The sequence below is a fragment of the Oreochromis aureus genome, linkage group 7, assembly GCF_013358895.1.
Source record: "Oreochromis aureus strain Israel breed Guangdong linkage group 7, ZZ_aureus, whole genome shotgun sequence".
Lineage (NCBI taxonomy): Eukaryota > Metazoa > Chordata > Actinopteri > Cichliformes > Cichlidae > Oreochromis > Oreochromis aureus.
In genome coordinates this window covers 3,615,801-3,638,170 of record NC_052948.1, presented here as the reverse complement: position 1 = coordinate 3,638,170, position 22,370 = coordinate 3,615,801, and the positions used below count along the sequence as shown (strand labels likewise).

Sequence of the window (22,370 nt, the reverse complement as noted above, 5' to 3'; positions counted from 1 at the left end):
AAAATCATGATTTGTTTGATTTACTACTTCACTCTTTCTTTCCCGTTAGCTGAGTGAGGGAGGAGAGGCAGTGTGTGAATGTTGTGTTTAGACCTTTAAAACGCGACACATAATAACTTATGTGAGCCGATTTTTCTTGATAAACGGTAACATAAAATAATAAATGCACATGTTTTAACTCAATTCTATAAGCAAACTTTTCACATTTAAAGAGATGAAATCTTGACGTCAATGTTCAAACCGGTTAATAATATATACACTTGGCATATAATTGACTATTATAAATAATACATTTAAGTGCATCACACTTGTATACCTGTAGGCAACCACATGTTAAGAATATCACATGCCCGGATATTGCAGTAGTAGCTGTAGAAAAGATGTCCTTGAACATGTCAGAGAAGCTGAGTACTGCAAGTTCCTTTCTTTCGTTTTCTTCCCCTTTGTCGTAGCGCTCTCACAGCACTGAGGTAATCTCATCTTGAATCTGAGAGATCAGGATCTGGGACAGCACAATTCCTGCAATCTAGAGGACAGCAGCAGCCACTTTAGATTACAGAAGAGACTCTCTGTAACTGTACGTTCTGTACCGAGCATCTCAAGGTCCCTTAGCAGGGTGCTGCAATGTGGTGCTGGGAAGAAATGTTCCCAAATTAGTTAAGACTGACTCAAACGAGTCACTTAAAATAATTGCATACTCACATTTGCACGCACCTGTCAAGCCGATCACAAGGTGTTCTTACAGAGAGAAACCAAACCATTGGGTTGCAAACACAGCTTTTAAACAGCAGTCAATAATTAATACTTTGGCTTGTTATGCAGACACAGTAAGTGTCAGTAAGTGTTTTGAGAGGATATGCAAGACTTAAAAGAGAACTTCATCAGATTTACGGCACATCAAAGCATTAGAAAACTAATGCAATTGCACTGCCGGGCCTTGTGGGTAATTTGTGCTTCTCTTCAGATTCACTGCAGAGCCTAGCGTACAGATGAGAATGAGAGAAATCAGTCTAAACATCCTGTGCTAAAGTTACACCTTCTGCTAGATTGCCATTTAATATTAGCTGAAACATTTTAATAAGTTAACAGAGTAATTATTTAGAGGCAGCTCGTTATATGAGCTAATTTGATTTCATGCTTTGCCTAATGTGTATTGAATGGTTTTATTTAGTTATCAAGGCATGTTTTTAGCATCATTGGTAGAGGGGCAAAACAAATAAAACCATCCCCGTAAAACATCCCGTCAGCATTTTGTAATTTAGGTGGTCTTAGGTGTAAATACATTTCTTTGACCCATTTTTCAGGCTGTAGAAAATGTAGTTCATGATGGGAAATTTTGGCAGGTAAGTAGTATAAAGAACTGCCATTGCAATAGAAGGCATCAGCATAGACGCTTGGTACATATTTATGGGACAACATGGGAGGGATTTAGAAGAGGAAGAAGAGCGTCAAGAGGAGGGCTGTCTATTCTCAAATTCTGGCATTTCAGATTCTCTAGATTTCTGTGTACTGCAGCTGAAATGCTGGGGGGTCGTGGTGCATTGCACAGTGAGAATCAGGGAGTCGTCAGTATCTCTTAGACATATTACATTATCACACACACCCCTCTACCTCTGTTGCACATTAACCTGTACTCAGTCTAGGATAGTGTAATAAATGAATAATGTGCAGTTAAAATTTCATTGTCCCAATGTGCCTAGTTATTGCTGTCTAGGTAGAGCACACCATTCCAAATCCCTTGAATCACAGTGGCCTCACATTAACCCTACTCCTTATTGGTTTCCTTTAGAATCCAATTTTTATTCCTTTTTTTTTACAAGGACGATATTGAACTTGTAAAAGAAGATTGTGGGAAGCTCTCAGATTGAGATTTGTATGAGAGTATAAAGCCTGCATGGCTCTGATTGCTGAAGTCAAGCTTGGACTGTTTTCGCAGCCACATCCAAAAACGCCAGTTTGAAGTTTGCCTTTGAGGGAGCGTCTCCAGTCAATATGTTGATTGCTACACACTGAATCCAGCAAACTTTCATTAATAGCTATTTTGGCTTCTTTATGTGTAGTCTTATTCAAGATGAAACTAGTCCTCTTGGCAAGTTACTAGTCCTGTGTTGCCTAATTACTGCACAGTCTGGGTTACCTGAGGCAAGGCCAGACCCAAGGCGAGAGCTCCCACCAGCAGCAGATGAGACTCGATCCACATCACTGCTTTGTCCGCACAGCCTACTGGGTAGATCGACTTGTTTGCCTCCATGAAGTTCTGCGTTTGAACTCCAAAACCGCACATAGTGTTGATCACTGCCTGTGGGCCAGATGAACAAAAGCAAAGACAGACAAAACACTGAGTACATGATACTTACGTTGATAAGCACATAAACCTAAAGCACTCTAAATACTGTTGTTGTTGTTGCTTTCATGCTGCTGGTTTCACATTGCTTGTTTTTACTTTGAATTGAAAGTAAATTGAAAATAATGAAAGAGTGATGTTTGTTGAGAGGAAAGAAAATAATGTGAGCAGTACAAGCAAACCCACTGGCTCTGAGAAGAAAAGCTACCTAATCCCTGAGGGAACCATGCAGTTGCACCATGCAGTTACAGGGTACTACCAGCAGGTTGCAGCACAGAAACAGCTCTCAAACTGTTTAATTAATAGTTTTTTAGTTGTTTTTAATGTTATTTTATTTTTACCCCATGTTGTAAAATGTTGCTCTGATCTGTTTTCAGAGTTGCATGATGTTTAATCAATAGTGTGATGGATGTTTTTTCCTTAGTGGTGGTTTTCAAGCTGTGCTGCTGCGTCTGTACAGAGATTTTTTGCGTGTATTTATGAATCCAAAGTTTGTGGTCATGCAGACATTTACATATATGCTGTTTGTATGACAGCATGGATCCTCATGCACGTGCAGATAGCTGTAGTGTTGAAAGAAGACTTTGATTTGGAATTATCTGTACAAATTTACTGTAAGGTTGATCTCCAAAGGTTGAATCTGTTCATCTGATAGCTGTAGTGTTGAGTCATTATGCAAATGTACTTTTATTTTGAATTGCAGTCAGCTGAGACAAGAAGTCACTTGGATGAGTGACAAAACGTTTCTCCCACAAAACGCTACGTCCAGATGAACAGATTCAACTTTTGGAGATTTACTTTCCTGGATGATTGAGAATGCATCAAGATGTAAGGTTGATCATATCAGAATATGTTAAACATGTTTTTTTTTCTTCTTTAAGATGGACATCGCCTGGCAGTGCCATGTGACTCATTCAGGTACTCAACCAATCAATTTGCAGATTCCTTTTAAGAGAGAAACTGGTTGGCCATTGTGAGACCAGTTCTGTGCATGACAGCTAATCCTAAAGGAAAGGAAGGTAATACCAAAACAAGCAGATGCAGATGTGTTCCTGCCACCTCCCGACAGAGAGCCTCTTTAGTTTGGACACACTTGCGTACATGTCAAAATAACGCAGCTGTCACAGTCAGGCAGTCCTGGCTATAATTCAGCATCCACAGACCATTAGCTAAAGTATCGGGTATATTTTATAGATGATTTCAAATTTTCTTTGGGTCTCTCTTAATGCCAGCTTGTCAGTGGAAAGCGTCTTGGATCCTCATCATCAGCTGACAGAGTCTCACTTCTGTTGGATAAGACAGTCTGATGTCTTAACAGAGAAGCCTCACTTCTAATGAAATGTAACTGTCTGGAGACTCCAGGGACCTATAGAAGTCCTCCAAGTTTAGCTGCCATACTTTGTCTCCCTTTGAATACCTGCCACATACATATCTTGCATTCAGAGGGAGATGTGTGGAGGTGAATGTGAAATACACACGACTGTCTTGTTTTTGTATAAGCGCACACTCGTGTCGACTCGGCTGGATAGCTTTACGTGTGTTATCCTTTATTGCTACAGTCGATTCTACTCACCAAGCACCTGCATAAGACTCTGCTGAATTCAAGTTTCAAGGTACAAGATTTTTTGTTTAGTAACTTTAAATTTTCAGCAGTTTTATTTCTTTATTTTCTCCGTTAATAAAGTGCTAAGAGCCTGTTTCATCATCATACAGCTGCTTGTTCGGTTCTGTTCATGTCATTATCTTTTTGCCTTTCTTGTTGCTGTTTATCATAAATGTGAAGGACGTGTGATTTGTCAGTTGCTTAATCAAGTGAATTCGGCATGACAGAGAAGATTTAACACACTGAACAAATTTGAAATGCTGACTGAAATTGTGAGGTCAGCAAGATTAATAATACATAATCTTAAGATTATGAAGGTTTGTGTTAAGGTTTCTATTAAGCCACAATGTTAGTTTGTACATGTTGTGTATGTTAAGAGGCTAAACAGAGAAAAACTGACCTCCCCAGGAACAGGAGTACAGCAGGAATAAGGCACACCACAGCGCTCAGAGCTGGGGTTGTCATGTGTACAATTAAAGTAGAGGTTCCAAGACCAATCAGTGTAGTTGTTCCATCCACAACACTTGAACTAGGGGAAAAAAGAAAAATGAAGAGTGAAAAGTGAAATCGGGTATATATTTAGAAACATAGTGTTGGTCTGTACTGGGCATCCTGCCAGTCAGGGCTTCTCCCGTGGGAAAACCCAAACTCATAAATGTGCCAGTATGTGCAGATGGAAGAGCAGTTTCACATGAGGTGACCCACAGAGAACAGGAACTGTAAGTTGCATGCAGCCTCCTGTGGAAACCCTCGCTAAGGCAAAAAACAAACAAAACAAACTGTGGTTTCTTGCTTTAGTCTCAGATGCATCCAATAAACGATCTGTGATCAGTTTGAAGACTTCAGACTAAAGGAAATGGCCAAAGAGAGCACCTCTTTTTGAATGTAATCCATCAGGTTCTGCAGATCCAGGTCATCCCTGTAGTGCACAATTGCTTTCTTTACAAACTTTCCCAAAGCATCCCGTGCCTAAGAGAGAGGAAAAGGCTGATTGAATACACAGAATAACGGCTTTAACATCAACATTTGCATGTTTCACTATAAACTATCTACAGATGTCTTTGTTACTTAAGGTGCTCATTGACATGATTAATCTCTCAGTTACTTACTTGGGTGCATTTTGGAGGATTGTAAAGTACCTTTTTGTGAACCCTCTTTTGAACAGATGCTGTGGAAATCCCCACAAAGCTTGAAATGATGATGTCTAGGATAATTTCAAATCCAAGCTATAACTGTTTCTGTGGAGCTGTCAGACACCTATTCATAGTTAATCAGGTGGCTTTGCTGTAGATTTGATCTACTCTTTATGGCGATTTTTCACCATTTTCATAAACGGTATTCATGTTCAATGGTGCATTGCACTTTTTTTTTCATAAAAGGCCACCTCAGTTTTTTTCTAAAAAACAAACAAATACTAATATATGGGTTTGGAGGCAACATAACATCATCCTGTTTACATCGTATAAGCGTCCCACGGGATGCACGTAACCCAGGCGGCAGCAGAGCAGAAAGTACAGCATACATAATGATAATAATAAAACCATTTGTGCCTGTGAGAACTATACATGAAATGCATACCAAACACAAAGAACATATGCAGGTTCTACACTATAGTAGATAATTACTTGAACTTAGCCATTTGTTATTATAATGTGTCGATTTTCATCAGCTCCTCTCGAGCTGAATAAACAAAACCTAGATGATATATGAATACATTATTTGACTGAGTTATCAGTAATGAGCATTTGAAACTGAACGAGGCTGATTCAGACGGTGAAATTTTGTCCTGCTTGTCCATTAACTTTCATTGTCTGTAACATTATTTTCATTTTCAGAGTATTAATGAGGGCTTGCATTGTTAATATTTGTTTTTGCTATTCTTCCACCCTTTAAGATGCTGAGAACAAAGAGGGCCATGGTTATACAGGCTGAGTTCAGATGTAATATATGCTAATAGGAGCACTGTATGATAATGAGCCACTGAACTTTAAAATTTCATTAAAACGAACTTCTCTGAATGCTTTGCTAAAGGCTTTGTGAATTGTTCGCATTACAAACTACGTTAGAACAGGTTATGTTGATAAATACTGTGAGCACTGTCAAAATAGCCCAAAATGTTGTCCTGAAGTAGTTTTGTTAAATTGTGTTAGGATTTTTACAATGTTCCTTACGCTCACCCTGTGCCATCCCCTGTTTCTGTGTTTCCACGTGGTACAGTTTGCTCGTGGGCTTTGGAGGCTACCGTCATAGTGTGTCATTAGCGGCAAAGTCTCCTTCAAGGGATCTGTTGAAATGGAACATTTGGTTCCACTTTGAAGTGCCGAAGCATTTGAATCATTTAGCGAGGAAGGATGCTGGGAGGGTTGTTAAACTGCTCTGTTTAGCAGCAGGCAGTCTGAGTGCTGACAGAGAACACAAGGGAGAGGAGAGGTATCATCAGGCACCAGGAACCCCGCCACTGATGACAGCGAGTGCTGCCACTGCTGGCTGTTGTGTTTTTTTAATCTCCGTGGAGCCCTAATGGGATGTTAGTGAAGGGGATAAGTGGAGGGGGATCCTTCTCATCCCTGTAGTCTCCAAACCAATCACTTGGGTCATATAAGTATAAGATATAGGCTGAGATATAGTACTGTAGTACATATGTACATTCATGCAGCCACAGCGTAGATCACCTATGGTCACAAAAACAGATATTTTTAATGTATTTACCCCTGGAACTTATTATTAATGTGTAATGAAAAAAATCTTTAAGGATTTTTTAAAAATTTTTCTAATTTTACCAATTACAGAGGCAGGAGACAGGCTGCGAATGAGACTATTTAGTCAGGTTGACTTAATTCTGAAATCAATAAAAGCTGTGGTCTGTGGGAATAACTGCAAAACAAACGCATCAATGCAAAGACCAAACATGTCAGCGAGCTCAATAAAACTTTAAATCCAGCGGTCAAAGGTACTGATACTGCTACCGACACCATTATTTATTTATATATATATAGAGACATAGTACGTTAAAGTTTATGAGTTTGCCAGGAAGCATACTCTTGCTTCTTGCTATTGTCCCTATGTTGCTGTTATTGGCACTAGCATTTAAAACTTTGCCGCAATAAACCCAAATAGTTTTTATAACCAGTCACTTCAAATCACATTGCAATACAGAGAGAAAGGGAAGTTCTCCCATATTTTCTGTCAGTCTACAGAACAAGCCCGAGACTTTTGGAGGATTTATAGAGAGTGACACAAACACTGATTCTCACTGGAAGCTGGCGTATATGCCTTTCTGTTTCCTGTGTATGCTGCTCAGCACAGACATTAACAAGACATTTCCCCTGTGGGCTAAGCTGGCCCATCTGTGGGATCAGATGTCTGCCTTATTAAGTTGTATATACCGCAGTTTACAAATGTACAGAATGTCCAAAAGCCGGGAAATGACACCATAAATCAATAGTGCTCATTGTTATCACTGGAGCCTGAATGTGGCCTTAAATGGCCCCATAGAAAAACTCAGCCAGTGCACAGAACTGTCTGTAAAGATTCAGATACCTGATCAGAGTAAAAGAAGCCCAGAATCGCTATGGCCAGCTGGGTGAGGAAGACCAGTGTGAGGCTGAAGGAGAACTAGGGAATAAAGACAAAAATATTAAAGGGCTGTGACTAAGATCATCTTAAAGGACAGATTAGTTGTTACACATTAGATGTGAGACTTGGCTTTGGATTAGATGGGAGCAAAACACAGTGCCAGTATTTGTAATGTGTCTGTTAGGTCTATTACTGTCTTGAGGAGGCGAATGTTCTCTCTGAGAGCTCCAATACAGCCACAGAAAGTGATGAAGAACATGACCACCCCCACCACAATTAGGATGACAGCCGGGTCGATCAGGAACGTGTCCCTCACCGTGTCTGGCAGAAAGACGGGAAAACAGCCTCTGTTTATTTCTAACCCCGATTCCTGATTTTTATTTAAATAATTCCATCATGTACCTTGTTTCACTATCTTTGCATCATCCCTTCCTAAGCTAGCTGCCTTCATACTCTACAATCATTAATGATCTATTGTGGGTTGTGCACAATGAACACAGGTTAATCTTTTTGGGTGTCTCTCAACTATATATCTCATAGTAACTACAAAATTAAAGACACCAGGTAAAAATAAGGCTAAAGCCTGACACACATTTGCTCAGTGCCAGGAAAGCTTAACAGTTTACAATCCCAAGCAGGGTGCCACCTCATTCCTGCACCTCTTTTATGAGGGACAGTTTATCGCTGGTCTTTAATTCACTTTGAAGTTCAAGAGGTGTGAGCGAAAAGTGTCTTCTTGTGTACCTGTGGCCTTCTGGACTTTAGCATACACACCAATTGCAACAATCAACAGGGAGAAAACCTGGAAAAAAAGGGAGATGATTTTATTATTACCAGCAATTTTTATTTATTTTTTACCAGCAAAGAGAGCAAGTAATTCTCCTCTATCGCTTTTGATGTCTGTCCTTCATATTCTGCTTGGGAAATTCAGCACCAGATACTTCTAAACTGGTAATTCATTAGCAATAGCAAAGCCCAGAAAATGCAGTGGATTTGTAATTTATCCAGGTTGAGTCTTTATTTGTTTGAAAAGTTGTTGAAAGGAAACATGTTCCTTCCAAGGTGCCGACTCTGTCTTGAACAGACTTTTGTTTGCAGGACAGGTGTGATTAGATTAGTGATGATAGGCTTTTTCCTCGGGTGCTGAGTAGGCAGAGCGCCCGTTGCCATGGTAACTGCATCGCTAGTTTATGTGTTGGCGTTAAACAGACAGATGGATATCAACAGGGAAAAAAATAATAACATATGGACCTCGGTTTAATGTGGAACCTCGCAACAGAAATCAGACTCAGTCCACCTGTGACTGCGATGGAAATCCTCCAGAACTGAAAACTGCTCTCTCCAGTTTTTATCATGATTTATAGAACTGCGAGGAGAACTCGACCTTGGTTAGAGAATTGTTTTTGTTATCCACCCTAACTTCACTAAGTTCTTGACTGTGATGGGCGTGTGCGTGCGCTTGTTTTTAACAGTGTTACCTGAACATGTGTTGTGAACTGCTGAAGAGGTGAGTTCACCCAAATAGAATCGATGTATTAAAGGAGCCAAGTGAGTGGAAAACAGGTGGAATTAACGCTTCCCGTTGATTGCATTGTCAACATTAATTTCCCTTCTCTCTGTGATTGCTTTTCTCACCTTGAATAACAATCTGTGTGGTCTTGGCTTCCATTTCCAGCCTCCGAATTCACAGACATTCTCTTGATTACTAATTTGTGCGTGTCTGCTTTTGTGTAAAAAGGATGCATTTTGTTCAGCCTTTATAAACACAGATTTGTTTCTGTCTCAGAAGCCTGTATTGGATCTCTAGAGGTCGCAAAGAACCATTGTCCGCCGTGTAATTTTCCTTGAAAGAGGTATAATTTTTCCTTGGCCAGCCTTCATGCCAAACCGGTGTTTTGTGCTCTGGAGATGTAAATTATTGCATGACAGGATATGGTACTAGTTTTTGAATCAATAATCTACCTTGACAAGAGAAAAGCTGCCAAAACACAAAACATGGATAGCACCTATTTTCTTTGGAAGTACCATTGAAAGTACATTTTTAAGGGGTATTTTCTGTCGTGTAGGAGTGTGCGCACCTGCAGCTCCTTTTGTCAGTTTTCCACTGACTGTGCCTTTTTGTGAATGAGGGTGGCATTTGCAACAGGAGACACACTTACACAGTGAATGTATTCCAGCTCTGTTTTTCAGGCTTTTCAAAGGGATGAATCAGACTTCTCCCAGAGGATTTTGTGTGGAGGTGAAAGCCAGCTCAGCTGAGCCACGGGGACGTGGGGACAAAGGCCTGATGGATTAGGGCTGCAGTGTTCGCTCCTGAGCCCATGTCTGATAAACAAAGTCAACACGGGCTGGGGTGTGAGGCTGCTGCGGGTGCAGTTATTGCTGATTGGCTCTAAACACAGTAGGAGCACAGTACAGTGTTTGCCCCCCCGCTGTTTTTGTGGAGGATTGGATGAACAGGGATATAATGGCGGTGTAGGGAGTTAGCAGAGTTAGAGATGTGATCTGTGTGCTCAACTTGTAATGTGGTGGGAAAGTAAGTGAGCCAAACAGCTCTATTTTAATAGTGTGTGTTTTTGTGCGAAAGCAACTGCTCATGGAGGACGCGGTGCTTTAATGGCTGCTTCAGTGTATCTGCTGTACCTTTCTATCATTTCCCAGTTGTCTTGTTGTCTTTTTGTTACACTAACAGCCACAGTAGAGGAGCTTGTATAATTTAAGACTTGCACAAAACGCATAATGATTATGTCATATCAGGAGTGCGTGTATGCCTGACATCTGTTAGAAAATAAGCGATTTAGGGCACCTGTCCTTGAATACAGGAGACATGGGAAGGTGTGATGGTGTGAGCGACTTTGACAGGGGCTAAATTGTGACTGGGTCAGATCATCTCCTGTGCTAGTGAGCAAAACAAATATAAGCATCCTTTAACATTAGCGTGCTCACACATTTATGCAGTTGATCATTTATTTTGATTATGTATCCACTATACTGCCTGAAATGTAACAGTTTATCTACCATTAAGAATATCGTTCAAATATTTCAATCAATTTATTTTCTGTTTCACCAACACATCGAGCACATCAACGACTCGTCGAAAGAACCTGGAACAACATCTAAAGAGCTGCAGGCCTCACCTGTCTCAGCTAAAGTCAGTGCTCATGATTCAACAATAAGAAAGAAACTGATGTCGAAAATGGCATCCATGGGAGAGTTACAAGGCGAAAACACTGCTGACCAAAAAGAACACACAGAGGCTCGTCTCAAATTTGCCAAAAAAACCAAACAGTAACATTTTGATGATCCCAAAGACTTTTGGGAAAATATGCTGTAGACTGACAAGATAAAAGTTAAAATTTGTGGAATGTTTGGCATAAAACTAACACAACATTTCATACAAATAGTAATGTGATAGTCTGGGGGCCTGTAAATGACCAGCTATCAGCTCATGCCCTGAAGTTTAAGGACACTTGGGCAATCCAGCAGGACAATGATCCAAACACACCGCGAGTACACCTCTGAATGGCTCAAAAAAGCAAAACAAACTGAAGGTTTCGAGTGGCCTATTCAAAGTCCAGACTCAAATCAGGTTGAGATACTTTGGCGTGACCTTCAACAAGACCATTCATGCTTGAAAACACTCCAATGAGACTTAATTAAAACTATTCTGCAAACAAGAGTGGGCCAGAATTTTTCCACAGCGATGCTGTGGAAAAACGCTGATTGCAGTTCTTGCTGCCAAGAGTGACACAACCAGTTATTAGGTTGAGGGGGGCAATGACTTTTTCACACAGCACCAGGTAGGCTTGGATAGCTTTTCTTTTCCCCCTTGATAAACGAAAGCATCATTTACAAAACTGCATTTATTTGGACAATCTTTGCAATATTCAAATTTGTTACAAGAGCTGAAATTTATAAATGAGACAAATATGCAAAAAAAAAACAAGAAACCAGGAAGGGCAAATACTTTTTCACAGCACTGTAACTGTGGACTCTGCATTTGTGCAATCATGCTGTGAAATGATGTAGCATTTATTACATTCAGAAACAGCTTCCAAGTAGAATTCATTTACAGAGTACTAGTGTGCTTACATGGTGTTTTATGGTTTAGTATGAGTCAGTACTCGATTTATCTGTTACGAATGCATTGCTGCAGTGATGTATACAGGCAATCAAAGTTCTCATATGTAACTGTACTAAACGTGAAATAGGTAGCAGCATGGAGGCTGGGTGCTCCTGCTGTTTTTAACTCCAGATAATAGCTGAATTTCATTTCTCCATTTATTATTTATATACTTTTTCTTTTTTGGTTTTTCTTTGTAGCGGATCTGTCTTCTTTGAAAGCTCTCTGATTGCTGGTGATTTGTATTCTCCAAAATATTTCAAGTATATTGTCTGCCGGGACGGCACAACACCTTTATCGTTGCAACTCTACTCACCCAAAATAAGAAACTGAAGAAGAAGAGAAAGTATCTGATCCATGGGTTGACAAAGGAGAATGTCTCAGCTCGGTCCAGATTCAGTTTCCTGTCCATTATTTATTGAGGTGTAAAGCTACAGCGAGTTTCACTTGTAAACAGTCCCCAGTTCCTGCCCCACCCAGCAGATCTGCAGGCGCCATGTGAATCTGTGAGAAGCGGGTGGCTGGCAGGCTGTGCTGGTGTCGGGGTGGCTTAAAAAAAAGGGGGCATGGATTTGTGACGCCGCCTCACCGTGCTGGTAAGACCCAGAACTGTCCATGTAGGCTGACGGGTCAGATTGCACAAAAAATATCTCTAGCTGACTGCAGCTGAATGGCCTACAAGCTGCTGTTAGTTTACCCCTGTGCATTCTGTCTCCTCTCGCCATTATGTCAAAGGGCCTAGATTCCACATCGCACAAGCGCACTGCACTCGTCTTTTAGTATTAATGTTTATTGCTTGTGAAAGTTTCGTTATCTAGTCTGCAGATTACAGATTCAAGGACAGACTTACTGTTCCAGTGAATAAAGCAGAATGATGGTTGACAGAGGCTGGACAATGACATTTAATGCAATGAACATCTAATGTAGTTACATGACATTACCTTTTGCTGTGATGTCTCCAGTGTGCTTTAGATTGAATCTGCCAAACTTTGAGTAAATAACATTTAAACCAATAAAGAAGTAAAAAAAAAAAAAAAAAAAGCCAAGCCACTAACTCTGTGAAGAGCTATAGATTGAAAGACTAAAGCTGATTATTGACTGGTGATGACGGATCATCTGTCAGAATGTCCTGAAGCATTATCTGAGGATGTGGCACAAAAACGTGATCACAAAGTTAATGTATTACATCATCACTGGCTAACTGATTTTCATAATTCATAAATGTAGTTTGAACTGTCCTTGGCAGTGTGCTGTATGTGAATATTTGATCACAGACTTGTTAATTATCATTACATCTGACATCTCCTGTGGAGTGACAGAAGGACACCAGATCCCTCAGTAACTCGGTGACTTGCCAGAGACTCATATTTAATGAGTTTCATCTTTTTTTTTAGATTGAATACAAATGAGATTTTAGTTGAACAGAACCTTAATTGGGAGGCGCTGCACTCTGTAATTATGCAACATTTTTACTTTACCTTTGGTAATGTTAATGGAATCTATGGATTCCAACTGGGATGATATGAAAAGAGAGATGATACAGCTGGATGATACCATAGTGATGTCCTTAGCTGTGCAGGTACCTCGAGCTTTGTTTGAAGACAGAAATTAGAGGTATGGTGGATCTTCCTGTGATTGGCTCCAATCAATATATTAGAGTTTTTGCTAATATGGTACTATGCTCTGAAAATTGTGTCATGAATGATCAGATTTTTTTTTTTATGTGACTACACCCACCATACACTTACACCTCATTAGCAATGGCACCAGGCGTAGTGGAGTTGGCTCGGTTTGTCCCCAGTATACCTTTTTTGCTTTCTTCTGGCATTTCATCTGGGTTGGAATTTTCTCCAGGACCCGGGTCAGACTGACTACTTTTTATTTCAAATATTTATGTATTGCTATTATGCGCTGCTTGATCTCACAGCATCACTATTATGTAATTTCTTCTTCATCTTCTTCTGTTTTACTGCCAGTTGGCAACCCATTTAATGTAATCGATAGATAATGTAATTGTTCTGCCCATTATCTCACCGATCGCCTGGAGTATTAATCAGGTGGAACCAGGTAATCTTCCACGCCACACTTGGTCATTTCTCGCGGCACAGTGGTTGGGAAACACTGGGCTAGATTGATGTCATGTAGTTCATGCCAAATTCGGACATTCCCATCCAGACTAATTGAAACCAGGCAACTTTTTTCTGTTGCCCAGTTTGGGTGAACCCATGTGACCCTCAGCTTGACTTGAATTGCAACCAGTGTGGTCTTCTGTTGATGTAGTCCATCTGCTCGAAGGGTTTATGTGTTGTGCCCTTCAGAGATGATCTTCTGCATAGCCTGTTTGTAACAGGTTATTTGACTTCCTGTTACCTTCCTCTTAGCTTGAAGTAGTCTAGCTATGCTCACTGGATATTTTCTCTTTCTCAGACCATTCTTTGCAAACCCTGAAGTTGGTTGTGTGGGAAAATCCCACAAGATCAGCGGTTTCTGAAATACTCAGACAAACCGTCTCAAAACCAGAGTCACTTAAATCACCTTTCTTCCCCATTTTAATTCACAGTTTGAACTTGACATGTTAGAGTATTTATCTGTAGCATAATGGTCAATAAAAACCAATGTTTATTTTTTGTAATTTTTACACCAATTTTTACACTAGTTTTGCTTTATTTGTAATCCTAAAAAATAGTCTGTAATGCTAAACCTGGCTGAGCAAAGCTGAGCAAAGCTAGCCAGTTGCTGGCCATGGCTTCGTATTTATAGCACAGATAGAAAGTGGCGTCCTCCTCCTTCCATGAACTCAGACAAAATACAGCGATTTGACCAATTTTGCCTTATTAATGGCATTTCTGTCATTATAATAATAAAATGGAACTTTTATCCAAGACATTCATAACCAGCAACAGTCAAAATTTGCGACCTACCCAATCAAGGTTTTTTCTTCTTATTGGTACTATTTTGTTCAGTGTAGAAAATAACTAGATATCACAGCTGTATTCTTCTTTGCAGCATCCCTGTTGCTTCCACTTTCTGACTTAAAAGCGCACAAACACAGGAAATGGGACTATCTGAAGAGCACTATAAGGTCAAGACCTTACATTATTGTAGAAAGCAACAAAACAAATCCCCTATTGAGCACCGGTGGAGAAGACAAACTCTCTTGTAACTGCAAGAAACCTCTAACAGTACCATACTTAGGCTGGGTGGCAATCCGTTTGGCTGAGAGGAAAGAGGGAAAGATACATATTCTGAGCACTTGCTGGCTGCTTTTCTGTTATTGCATCCCAAAATATACCCCATACTGGTGGTCGCATATTGTGTGGTTGTGGAGGTCAGATCATATGATACAACACTCATGACTCTGCTTCATGGCAAAATACCAATTAGATAACCCGGAGCTGACCTATTGAAAAACAATATGGTCCAGGTGTGGGGAAACGATGAGATGGCATGCTGCTAATGCTCAGGTAGCCAAGCTGGCTGTGTTGTGTAAAACAACCAACGTAATTGCATAGTTTCGACATCTTTAGATGGTTGAAAAACCTTTAAATGAGAGCATGTGTCTAAAATTCCACCTGCTACTGCAGATCTATTAAACACAGTGGAGGTTTAAAAGAACAAATAACAGGAAGCAACAGTAACCCTGCAGCAGTGTGAGCCATGCTGTTTTTGCATGTGATGTTTAAAAGATGACAAGCATACCCCGGGAAACAAGACCGTGTGAGAACAAGTAGTACCAGAAACAACCTGCAGATCACCTCCACTGCAGGTTAACAAGTTCAGCAGTCCTGTGTGGGGACAAAGTAAACAGCCTCATCCAAACCAAAGCCTTCCAAATTCAGGTTAATGAAATGAGTTGTGCGGTGGATGAGGTGGGGAAATTACAAAAAGAAATAAAAATATCTGTGATTGATTCTTTTCACTTTATTTCAGTACGTTATTCATACAAAATAATCTGTACAAAGGCTAAAATAGGTCATTTTTTTGCATAGAAGGAACAGTGATGGAAAAACAAAAAGCCCGGGTGGAATGGCACAATAAACTCCACTCACTATCGCACACAGGCCCGATAACAATTAGGTTAACAGGAGGGGATCAAGCTGCGCACAAAAATACTGAGCTTTTCACTCTGCGCTGTTGAAGCGTGAGACAAATTGGCAATGGTTCCCACTTTCATCATCTTCACTTTGTTCTTTAGAAAAAGAACCTCTTCTTGACTGGCTCACCACCATTAGCTCATCTCAGCATCTTTAGGACAACAGTCCCCCAGGTTTTCTTATGCTTTTTTAAAAAGAGCCCAGACAGGGATTGCATACACACAACACATCATGTATCATGGGATCTGCTATGACGCCACTTCACTTTGCTCTTCATGCCGAGTCTTCAACTCCACCCCACCCCCCAAACCCCACAAAACAAATTCTGAATCAAATCTAATTGGCGGCAACATAAAAAAGGAATCCGAAGCATCAAGTCATTAGACAAGAAAGGCAATAAGCGTACTGTATGGTGAGATTTTTTCTGACACTCTTTCCTTTATTTAAAAAATAGTTGATTTAGCGAGTAAAGAGAAAGTAGTGCACCAGCTAGTATAGATATTCAGAGTGCTTTCACGTGTAGCAGAAAACTCCACAGGACAAGGCTGGCAGGTATCAGATAGTGCCACCCAGCAGAACACAACATCAAACACACCATTTCTAGAGCATACATTTCCACTGCTCACATATTCAGCTTCAGCACAGGGGAAGGATTAGGAGCAGATTACAGAAATAATATGTCGAAGGTGGCAAAAAATGATTCTGACACACACACACACACACAAAGGAAAGGAAACAACAACAAAAAACAGTTTTTATGTTCAGAATTTTTCACAGCAGACGAAACCCAATTACTGCATGTGCATCCTTCCTTCACTATTTCCGTGGCTTACTGGGAGTGCTTCCTTGGATGAGACGGAATATTTTATAATCCTTCAAAAAAAATATTTAAAAAAAAATCATGTTTTACTAAAAGATGAAAATGCAGTCAAAAATATATGAGGACTGTACTGACAAAAACACAAATTTACTTAACATTTACACCGCTCTCGTGCTTGAAGCGAAAACAGAGGCAGGAAATCTGGCAGACATAAAAAATGGATAACATACAGTACAAGTGTCTGTAAATGAGCATAAAAAGGGCACGGGCTGTCAGAAAACCAACCTGTTGATGTGAATGTTAGGCGAAGTGGCAGAGGTATAGCAGTAAGTTACATCACTTGTAAAATGGGCATATTTACATGGTGAGCTGATACACTGGAGCGAGATGAACTCTGTTGTACAGTCGTCTAACAGTTCATGCTGTAAGAATACAAAATGGGTCCTGCACTGGCAGTTTGAAGAGATACTGCAGATTATACCTGCGCGTCCTAATTCAATTTAATTTGATCCTAATACAAAGAAGCACAATGACAAAAGCGCAGTATGTCTTCTGTGGACTTTGCCTGATGCTATATGCCAGATTTGCCTTCTATTTGTTCTACGTTAATTGCTTTAACCGCCTGCATCGCGGAAACACAGAAAAGGCATTTTTGCATGTTGTAGAGGAACACCGCAAAGACTAATCCTCTAGGAAAAAATGCTTAATGATGTCATGTACTCAAAGTGAACTACAAAGGGGGGGAAAGCCAATAAAAACAGAACCTACAACAAGAAAATCAACAGCATATTGTATAAAAACAAACATTTAAACAGCAGAAAAGTGTACAAAAAGAACATAATTAAAGAGCCCCACCTGTTAAAATGGCATTCATCCCTGCATATTACAAACACAATGTAACATTTACTCTGACATAATCACGGAAAATGGGGTAAGGATTTTACACAGAGAAGAAAATGTCGCCCCAGTCAGATCAGCCGAGAGCAAACAGCTACAGCGTCTGCAGGCTGAGGCTCTGACCTCCCAACGGATTTCCTTTATTCCCACTATTCTGCATTCCTGTATTTCTGTTACATGTGTGGCTATCTTGGGTTTCCTTTAAACTTTCTTTTTTTGCAGTAAGGATACAGCACAGCCTCATTTGCCAAACTGTTTTGAGCTATTCCCCCGCTAACCCGTCTCGGGTACCTTACAAGTGCTTTAAGGTGTCCAAAGCACATTGCCAGTTACTGTATAGCGCCAGGTGTCTGCAGAGTGAGGCAGTAAGTAAGGGATGTGTTGAGTTTGTGGTGGCAGCCGAGCAGAGGAAATGTGATCGCTCGTGCCTGCACTGTACATCAGCAGCTGTCATGTTTCCCCCATGGACACAACAGGAAGAGTTGGAGCATATGGGGGCAGACAGTGTATCACAGCCAGCAGGGTCACTGCACAAAACAGCACATATCTGTTGCTTCCTGTTGCAAGAATTCCCCTTTCTCTTCCTAAAACTCTCCTTCAGATTAAAAAATCATCAGCCTAATTTTTCCTAAAATGCCAACAATGACTTCAGGAGATACTCTGAAGCATCTCAGATCAGGTGGACACGTGAGTAAATGAGTGGCTTATTTTCTTTGTTAGTTCAGGTAGCAGGAATGGACAGTACTTCATTGATGCTTCATTCAAAGCAATAAATTTAATTGCAGCTATAATGTAGGACACAATTTAGAATGCAACCAATTGTAAAGGTTTAATTGGCAGCTTCCCTGGTAGCCAAGCTCAGCTCAACTAGTTACACATGAGCAGGCGGTATGGGCTATAAATGGGAGACTTAACTAGGTGCCTCTGGTAAAACACAATCCTAAAAGTATAGTACTCTGCATCATAAAGATAACACAATTCCAAGTTTATATGAGCTTTTACTGTGTTCTGAAAGAGTTGCTGCTGAATTAAAGTCCAACAAACTTGCAGGAATCTACAAACTGAATCAGCTTGAATGGATGAGATGAAGAGAGACAGGGCACAGTAACAGACACTGTACCAGTATAGACAATTTCTTTAAAATCTTCCCTCTGTAGTAAACCTTTGTGAAAAAAATCTGCTAACATTCTGTGACAAAAGTTTTGTAATTATTGGCCGGCTTATTTACCGCTATTTTTTGGTCTTGATTAAAATATTCTTCCCAGATCTCTAATTGCACTTGCTTTGGAAAGTACTATGTCACAACTGAATACAACGTCTTGATGCATTCTCAATCATCCAGGAAAGTAAATCTCCAAAAGTTGATTCTGTTCATCTGGACGTAGCGCTTTGTGGGAGAAACGTTCCAAGTGACTTCTTCAGTCTCAGCTGACTGCAGGTTTCCCCAATCTTATAAACAGTACATTTGCATAATGACTGAAACCAGCCCACTGAAGGAACAATGGGCTGTGAGGTCAGTTCCTTAATCATAATTATGCAAATTCCCATGACCATTGATCAACAATCACCGACCAAAACCCACTGATCAAAGAACACTGATCAATGGCCATGAGTACCATTCACAGAGAGTTGGGGAATGGCTGCAATCACAGCATTGTAAGATGGCGAAAGATGTACCCTTAGGCCCCCTCCTCGATTCAGAGATGGTCTTTCCCTTTTCACGTAAATGGCCTCCTTGACTCCGCGCTCAAACCAGCGTTCCTCCCTGCAGTCAGCTGAGACTGAAGAAGTCACTTGGATGAGTGACGAAACGTTTCTCCCACAAAACGCTACGTCCAGATGAACAGATTCAACTTTTGGAAACTGAATACAACCTTGCAAAAGCTACAGTGATCCTTTGTTCTTTATTCCACCGTTTCTTTGGAGATTTTGAAGCCTAGAGCAGACACACCGGAGGGCATTTTTTGAAGTCGCCACAGCAGATGGAATATTTTCAGTCTCCGGGAGGAAGGCTGGCACTCTGGCCTCCTGCAGTGAATGTAGATGTAAACAGACATAAACTGATGTGTCCTACAGGGCATGTTGCCATACATATCAGTCTGAGCTTTGATCTGGCAACACTCACACTCCCATCTCCCCCCACCTCTGGTTGCTGTGAGAAAATGAAGCCTACGTAAAATTGAAGGGGGTTGCAAACCGGAGGTGTAAACGTGTGATGAGCAGGAATGTCAGCAGAAGCACTGGATGGAGCATGAAACTCATTGCCGCCTGACACGAAGAAAGAAAATTAGAGTGAAAAAGAAAAGAGAGAGGCAGGGGTGAGTTAGCCGCCGAGAGAAAGCACGAGGAGGGCGGTGTGAATGGAGGAGATCTTCAGTATAGAAAGGCGAGAGCCACCTCTGTTAACGCTATTGATAGCCGAAACAAGACAACGTGTCTGCTCTGTTTTTGCCCCATCCTGCCCTGGATTCTAAGTGTTTCTCAGTGGGGTTTTTTCTCCTCTGCAGCCTGAACTGTGTGATAAAATGCATGCGCGTACACAACCCAGTCTGTTTTCTCGAAGGGGGGACTTTATCACCTAGATCTCTACAGCTGACAGTGCTGCTGGAGCCCTAATAAACAGCCATTTTACATCATTTATATTGTCTAACGGGGAGCGAGTGTGCTGCTGTGTGGCAGCACAAAATGCACGTGTGCGAGTTTGTTCGCAGATATATTTTTGGTGTAAAATGAATCCACCGATGACTCCTGGTGCTTACGCGATGCTCGTCCATGAAGCTCATTTCACCTAAACCTCTGCATCCTTACATGTCTTTGCCCGTCTGCAGCAATGTTACCTTCAAACCAATCCCACACACATACCCACACACACATTGCACCGATCTGTTCGACACTTACATTCCACAGGATGATATACTTACAAAAAAAATCCAACAAGAAAACAATAAGTTTAAAATAAAAACATTTCAATGATAAATCAGTGAAGTAGAAAACTAGCATGCCATGTTGGATCTTTTTCATTTACAAGGGGAAAAAACAGGGCTAGAATTTAGTAAGCATGAGGAAAAAAAACCTCCACATGAGGTGGAGGGTATTGTCAGTTTCATGGGTTTTTCCCCCTGTGGGGGCTGTTTGGGCATTTGTAAAGTCTTCATTATCTCAGAGTCTGTCCTTCCCTCCAGCAATTAGTTAGTTCAAGCCAAAAAAGAACAGAAAAAGCCAAAAAACAAGTGTACTCAAGAGAAGGGACAACATATGGGATTCTCTTCCTTGCCAAAAGTAGGCGCCTCTTCTCTTCCAGTTGTGTTACTCTTTGGCAAAATGAATGGTGAGAGGAGACAGCAGGACAGAGCAGCTGGAATCTGTACAGACGATCTGGGAAGGGGAAAAGGATGCTCTAAAGAAGTAGGGGGGAAGCATGGATGTATGTTTGAATCAGAGTCTTTATCCCATCAAGCACTGGGGCTCCTCTCCATTTGGTGCTTGTCCCAAGGCTAAGCGTCATACTTCTTTCCCGTTCTGTGAATGTGGTGGAACAATGTCATGGAGAATGCCATGCCCAGGAGCTGTGGAGGAAAACAAGGAGATCGTGAACACATGCTCGTGTCTGTCTATAGTATCTATTTATGTGTAATATATGTGCAGGTGTGTCTGTGTGGTCTACTTATGTTGACGCCTTGGGCTGCGTTTCTGATGCACAGTGAATCGTGTGCTGAATCACGAACACATTTTAGTTCAGTTTCTTTTTCTCAGATGGCCTTCAAATGGAAGCTCTGGAATCTTTGTGATGGCAAAATGTACAGCGTGTGCAAGCATTAAGCCAATGAAGTAAATTGAGATGCCATTGAATCAAAGTAGCCAGCTATGTCTTTGAAGTTTCCATTACCCCTGATACTTCCACATCAAACACAGTCGCAAGGCTGATCCTAAAACCATTATCTGGCAAAGTTGTGATGGCAGGGAAACTGAAAAATACTGAATGCTGCATAGTTTTAATAAAAAAGGAAATGTGGACTCCACTGGGGATCCCTATGGTCTGTGATTAGCTGGGGAAAGCTGCTGATTCGCTTTTGGTTTCAGTCAAAACCTAATTCGCAGAGCGGCTTCAGAGAAAATGCCACCTTAAACTGGCATCAATCAAAAAAAAAAAAAGGCCATTTTAGGTAAACATCCAGCTGAGGCGGAGTTAGGACAGATAAAAAAAATGCTTCAGAGCCAACCCAATTATTTACATCCGAGCTCATCTGTGCAACTCTGACAGGAAGCTTCTGCTGTCTGCTTCATTCAGTCTGAGAGACAGGATGACAGTTGCTTTAAAGCTCAATCACAGATTCCTGCTTAAAATGTGGAAATATTTCTGGGATTTCTGAAGCATTGTGGATAAACACACACCGTACATACCGTATTTTCCGCACTATAAGAAGCACTTTAAATTAAAATCTTTTAATTTTCTCAAAAATTGACAGTGCGCCTTATAATCCGGTGCGCCTTATGTATGAATTCTGGTTGTGCTTACTGACCTCGAACCAATTTTATGTGGTACACGTGTTCAAAAATCTGTCAAAAAATGTTTTAGTACGACTTTGGCAAGCTACGAAGCATTACGGCTGCCGTAGTCAGGAGCCTCGCAGAGTAATCTGGGTCCTAAACTCCGTCCACTTCAGGTCCCAAAGTCAAACAAACATTGCATCACTGAGAGTTAAAAACTGTCTGAATTCTTTCATCTTTAATAAAACGATCAGCGTTGCTGCTTTACCAGGTGTAACAATTAAGTTTAACATCCAGGCATCCATGAAAACAGAATTTATTACATTTAACAGAGTTAGAAGTTAGCAGGAAGTTAGCTCGCTAGTTTCCACCTAACCATGATCTCGCATGTTCTGACAGAGAGATTTCTGAAACATTCAAACGTA

General features: G+C 40.8%; 2 protein-coding genes across 6 annotated transcripts in view; both read right to left on the bottom strand.

Annotated features, from left to right (window-relative positions):
• Nucleotides 1-438: 438 nt before the first annotated feature.
• On the bottom strand, nucleotides 439-12,226 carry tspan33b (tetraspanin 33b). Its single transcript, XM_031725972.2, has 8 exons — nucleotides 11,963-12,226; nucleotides 8,268-8,325; nucleotides 7,717-7,844; nucleotides 7,488-7,562; nucleotides 4,821-4,916; nucleotides 4,348-4,476; nucleotides 2,138-2,299; nucleotides 439-526 (listed from the first exon to the last, which is right to left on the bottom strand). Exons 1-8 carry the CDS (start codon nucleotides 12,056-12,058, stop codon nucleotides 458-460), a joined length of 813 nt encoding a protein of 270 aa, XP_031581832.1. The 5' UTR covers nucleotides 12,059-12,226; the 3' UTR covers nucleotides 439-457.
• Nucleotides 12,227-19,320: 7,094 nt separating this feature from the next.
• Nucleotides 19,321-22,370, bottom strand: part of tspan9a (tetraspanin 9a) — a 176,660-nt gene continuing 173,610 nt past the window's right edge. For all 5 annotated transcript variants that reach the window (XM_039614851.1, XM_039614853.1, XM_031725985.2 and 2 more), the window contains one exon: nucleotides 19,321-21,023. In XM_039614851.1, coding sequence (XP_039470785.1) covers nucleotides 20,952-21,023 — 72 coding nt within the window. In that variant the 3' untranslated portion in view covers nucleotides 19,321-20,951. The remainder of the gene's footprint in view (nucleotides 21,024-22,370) is intronic.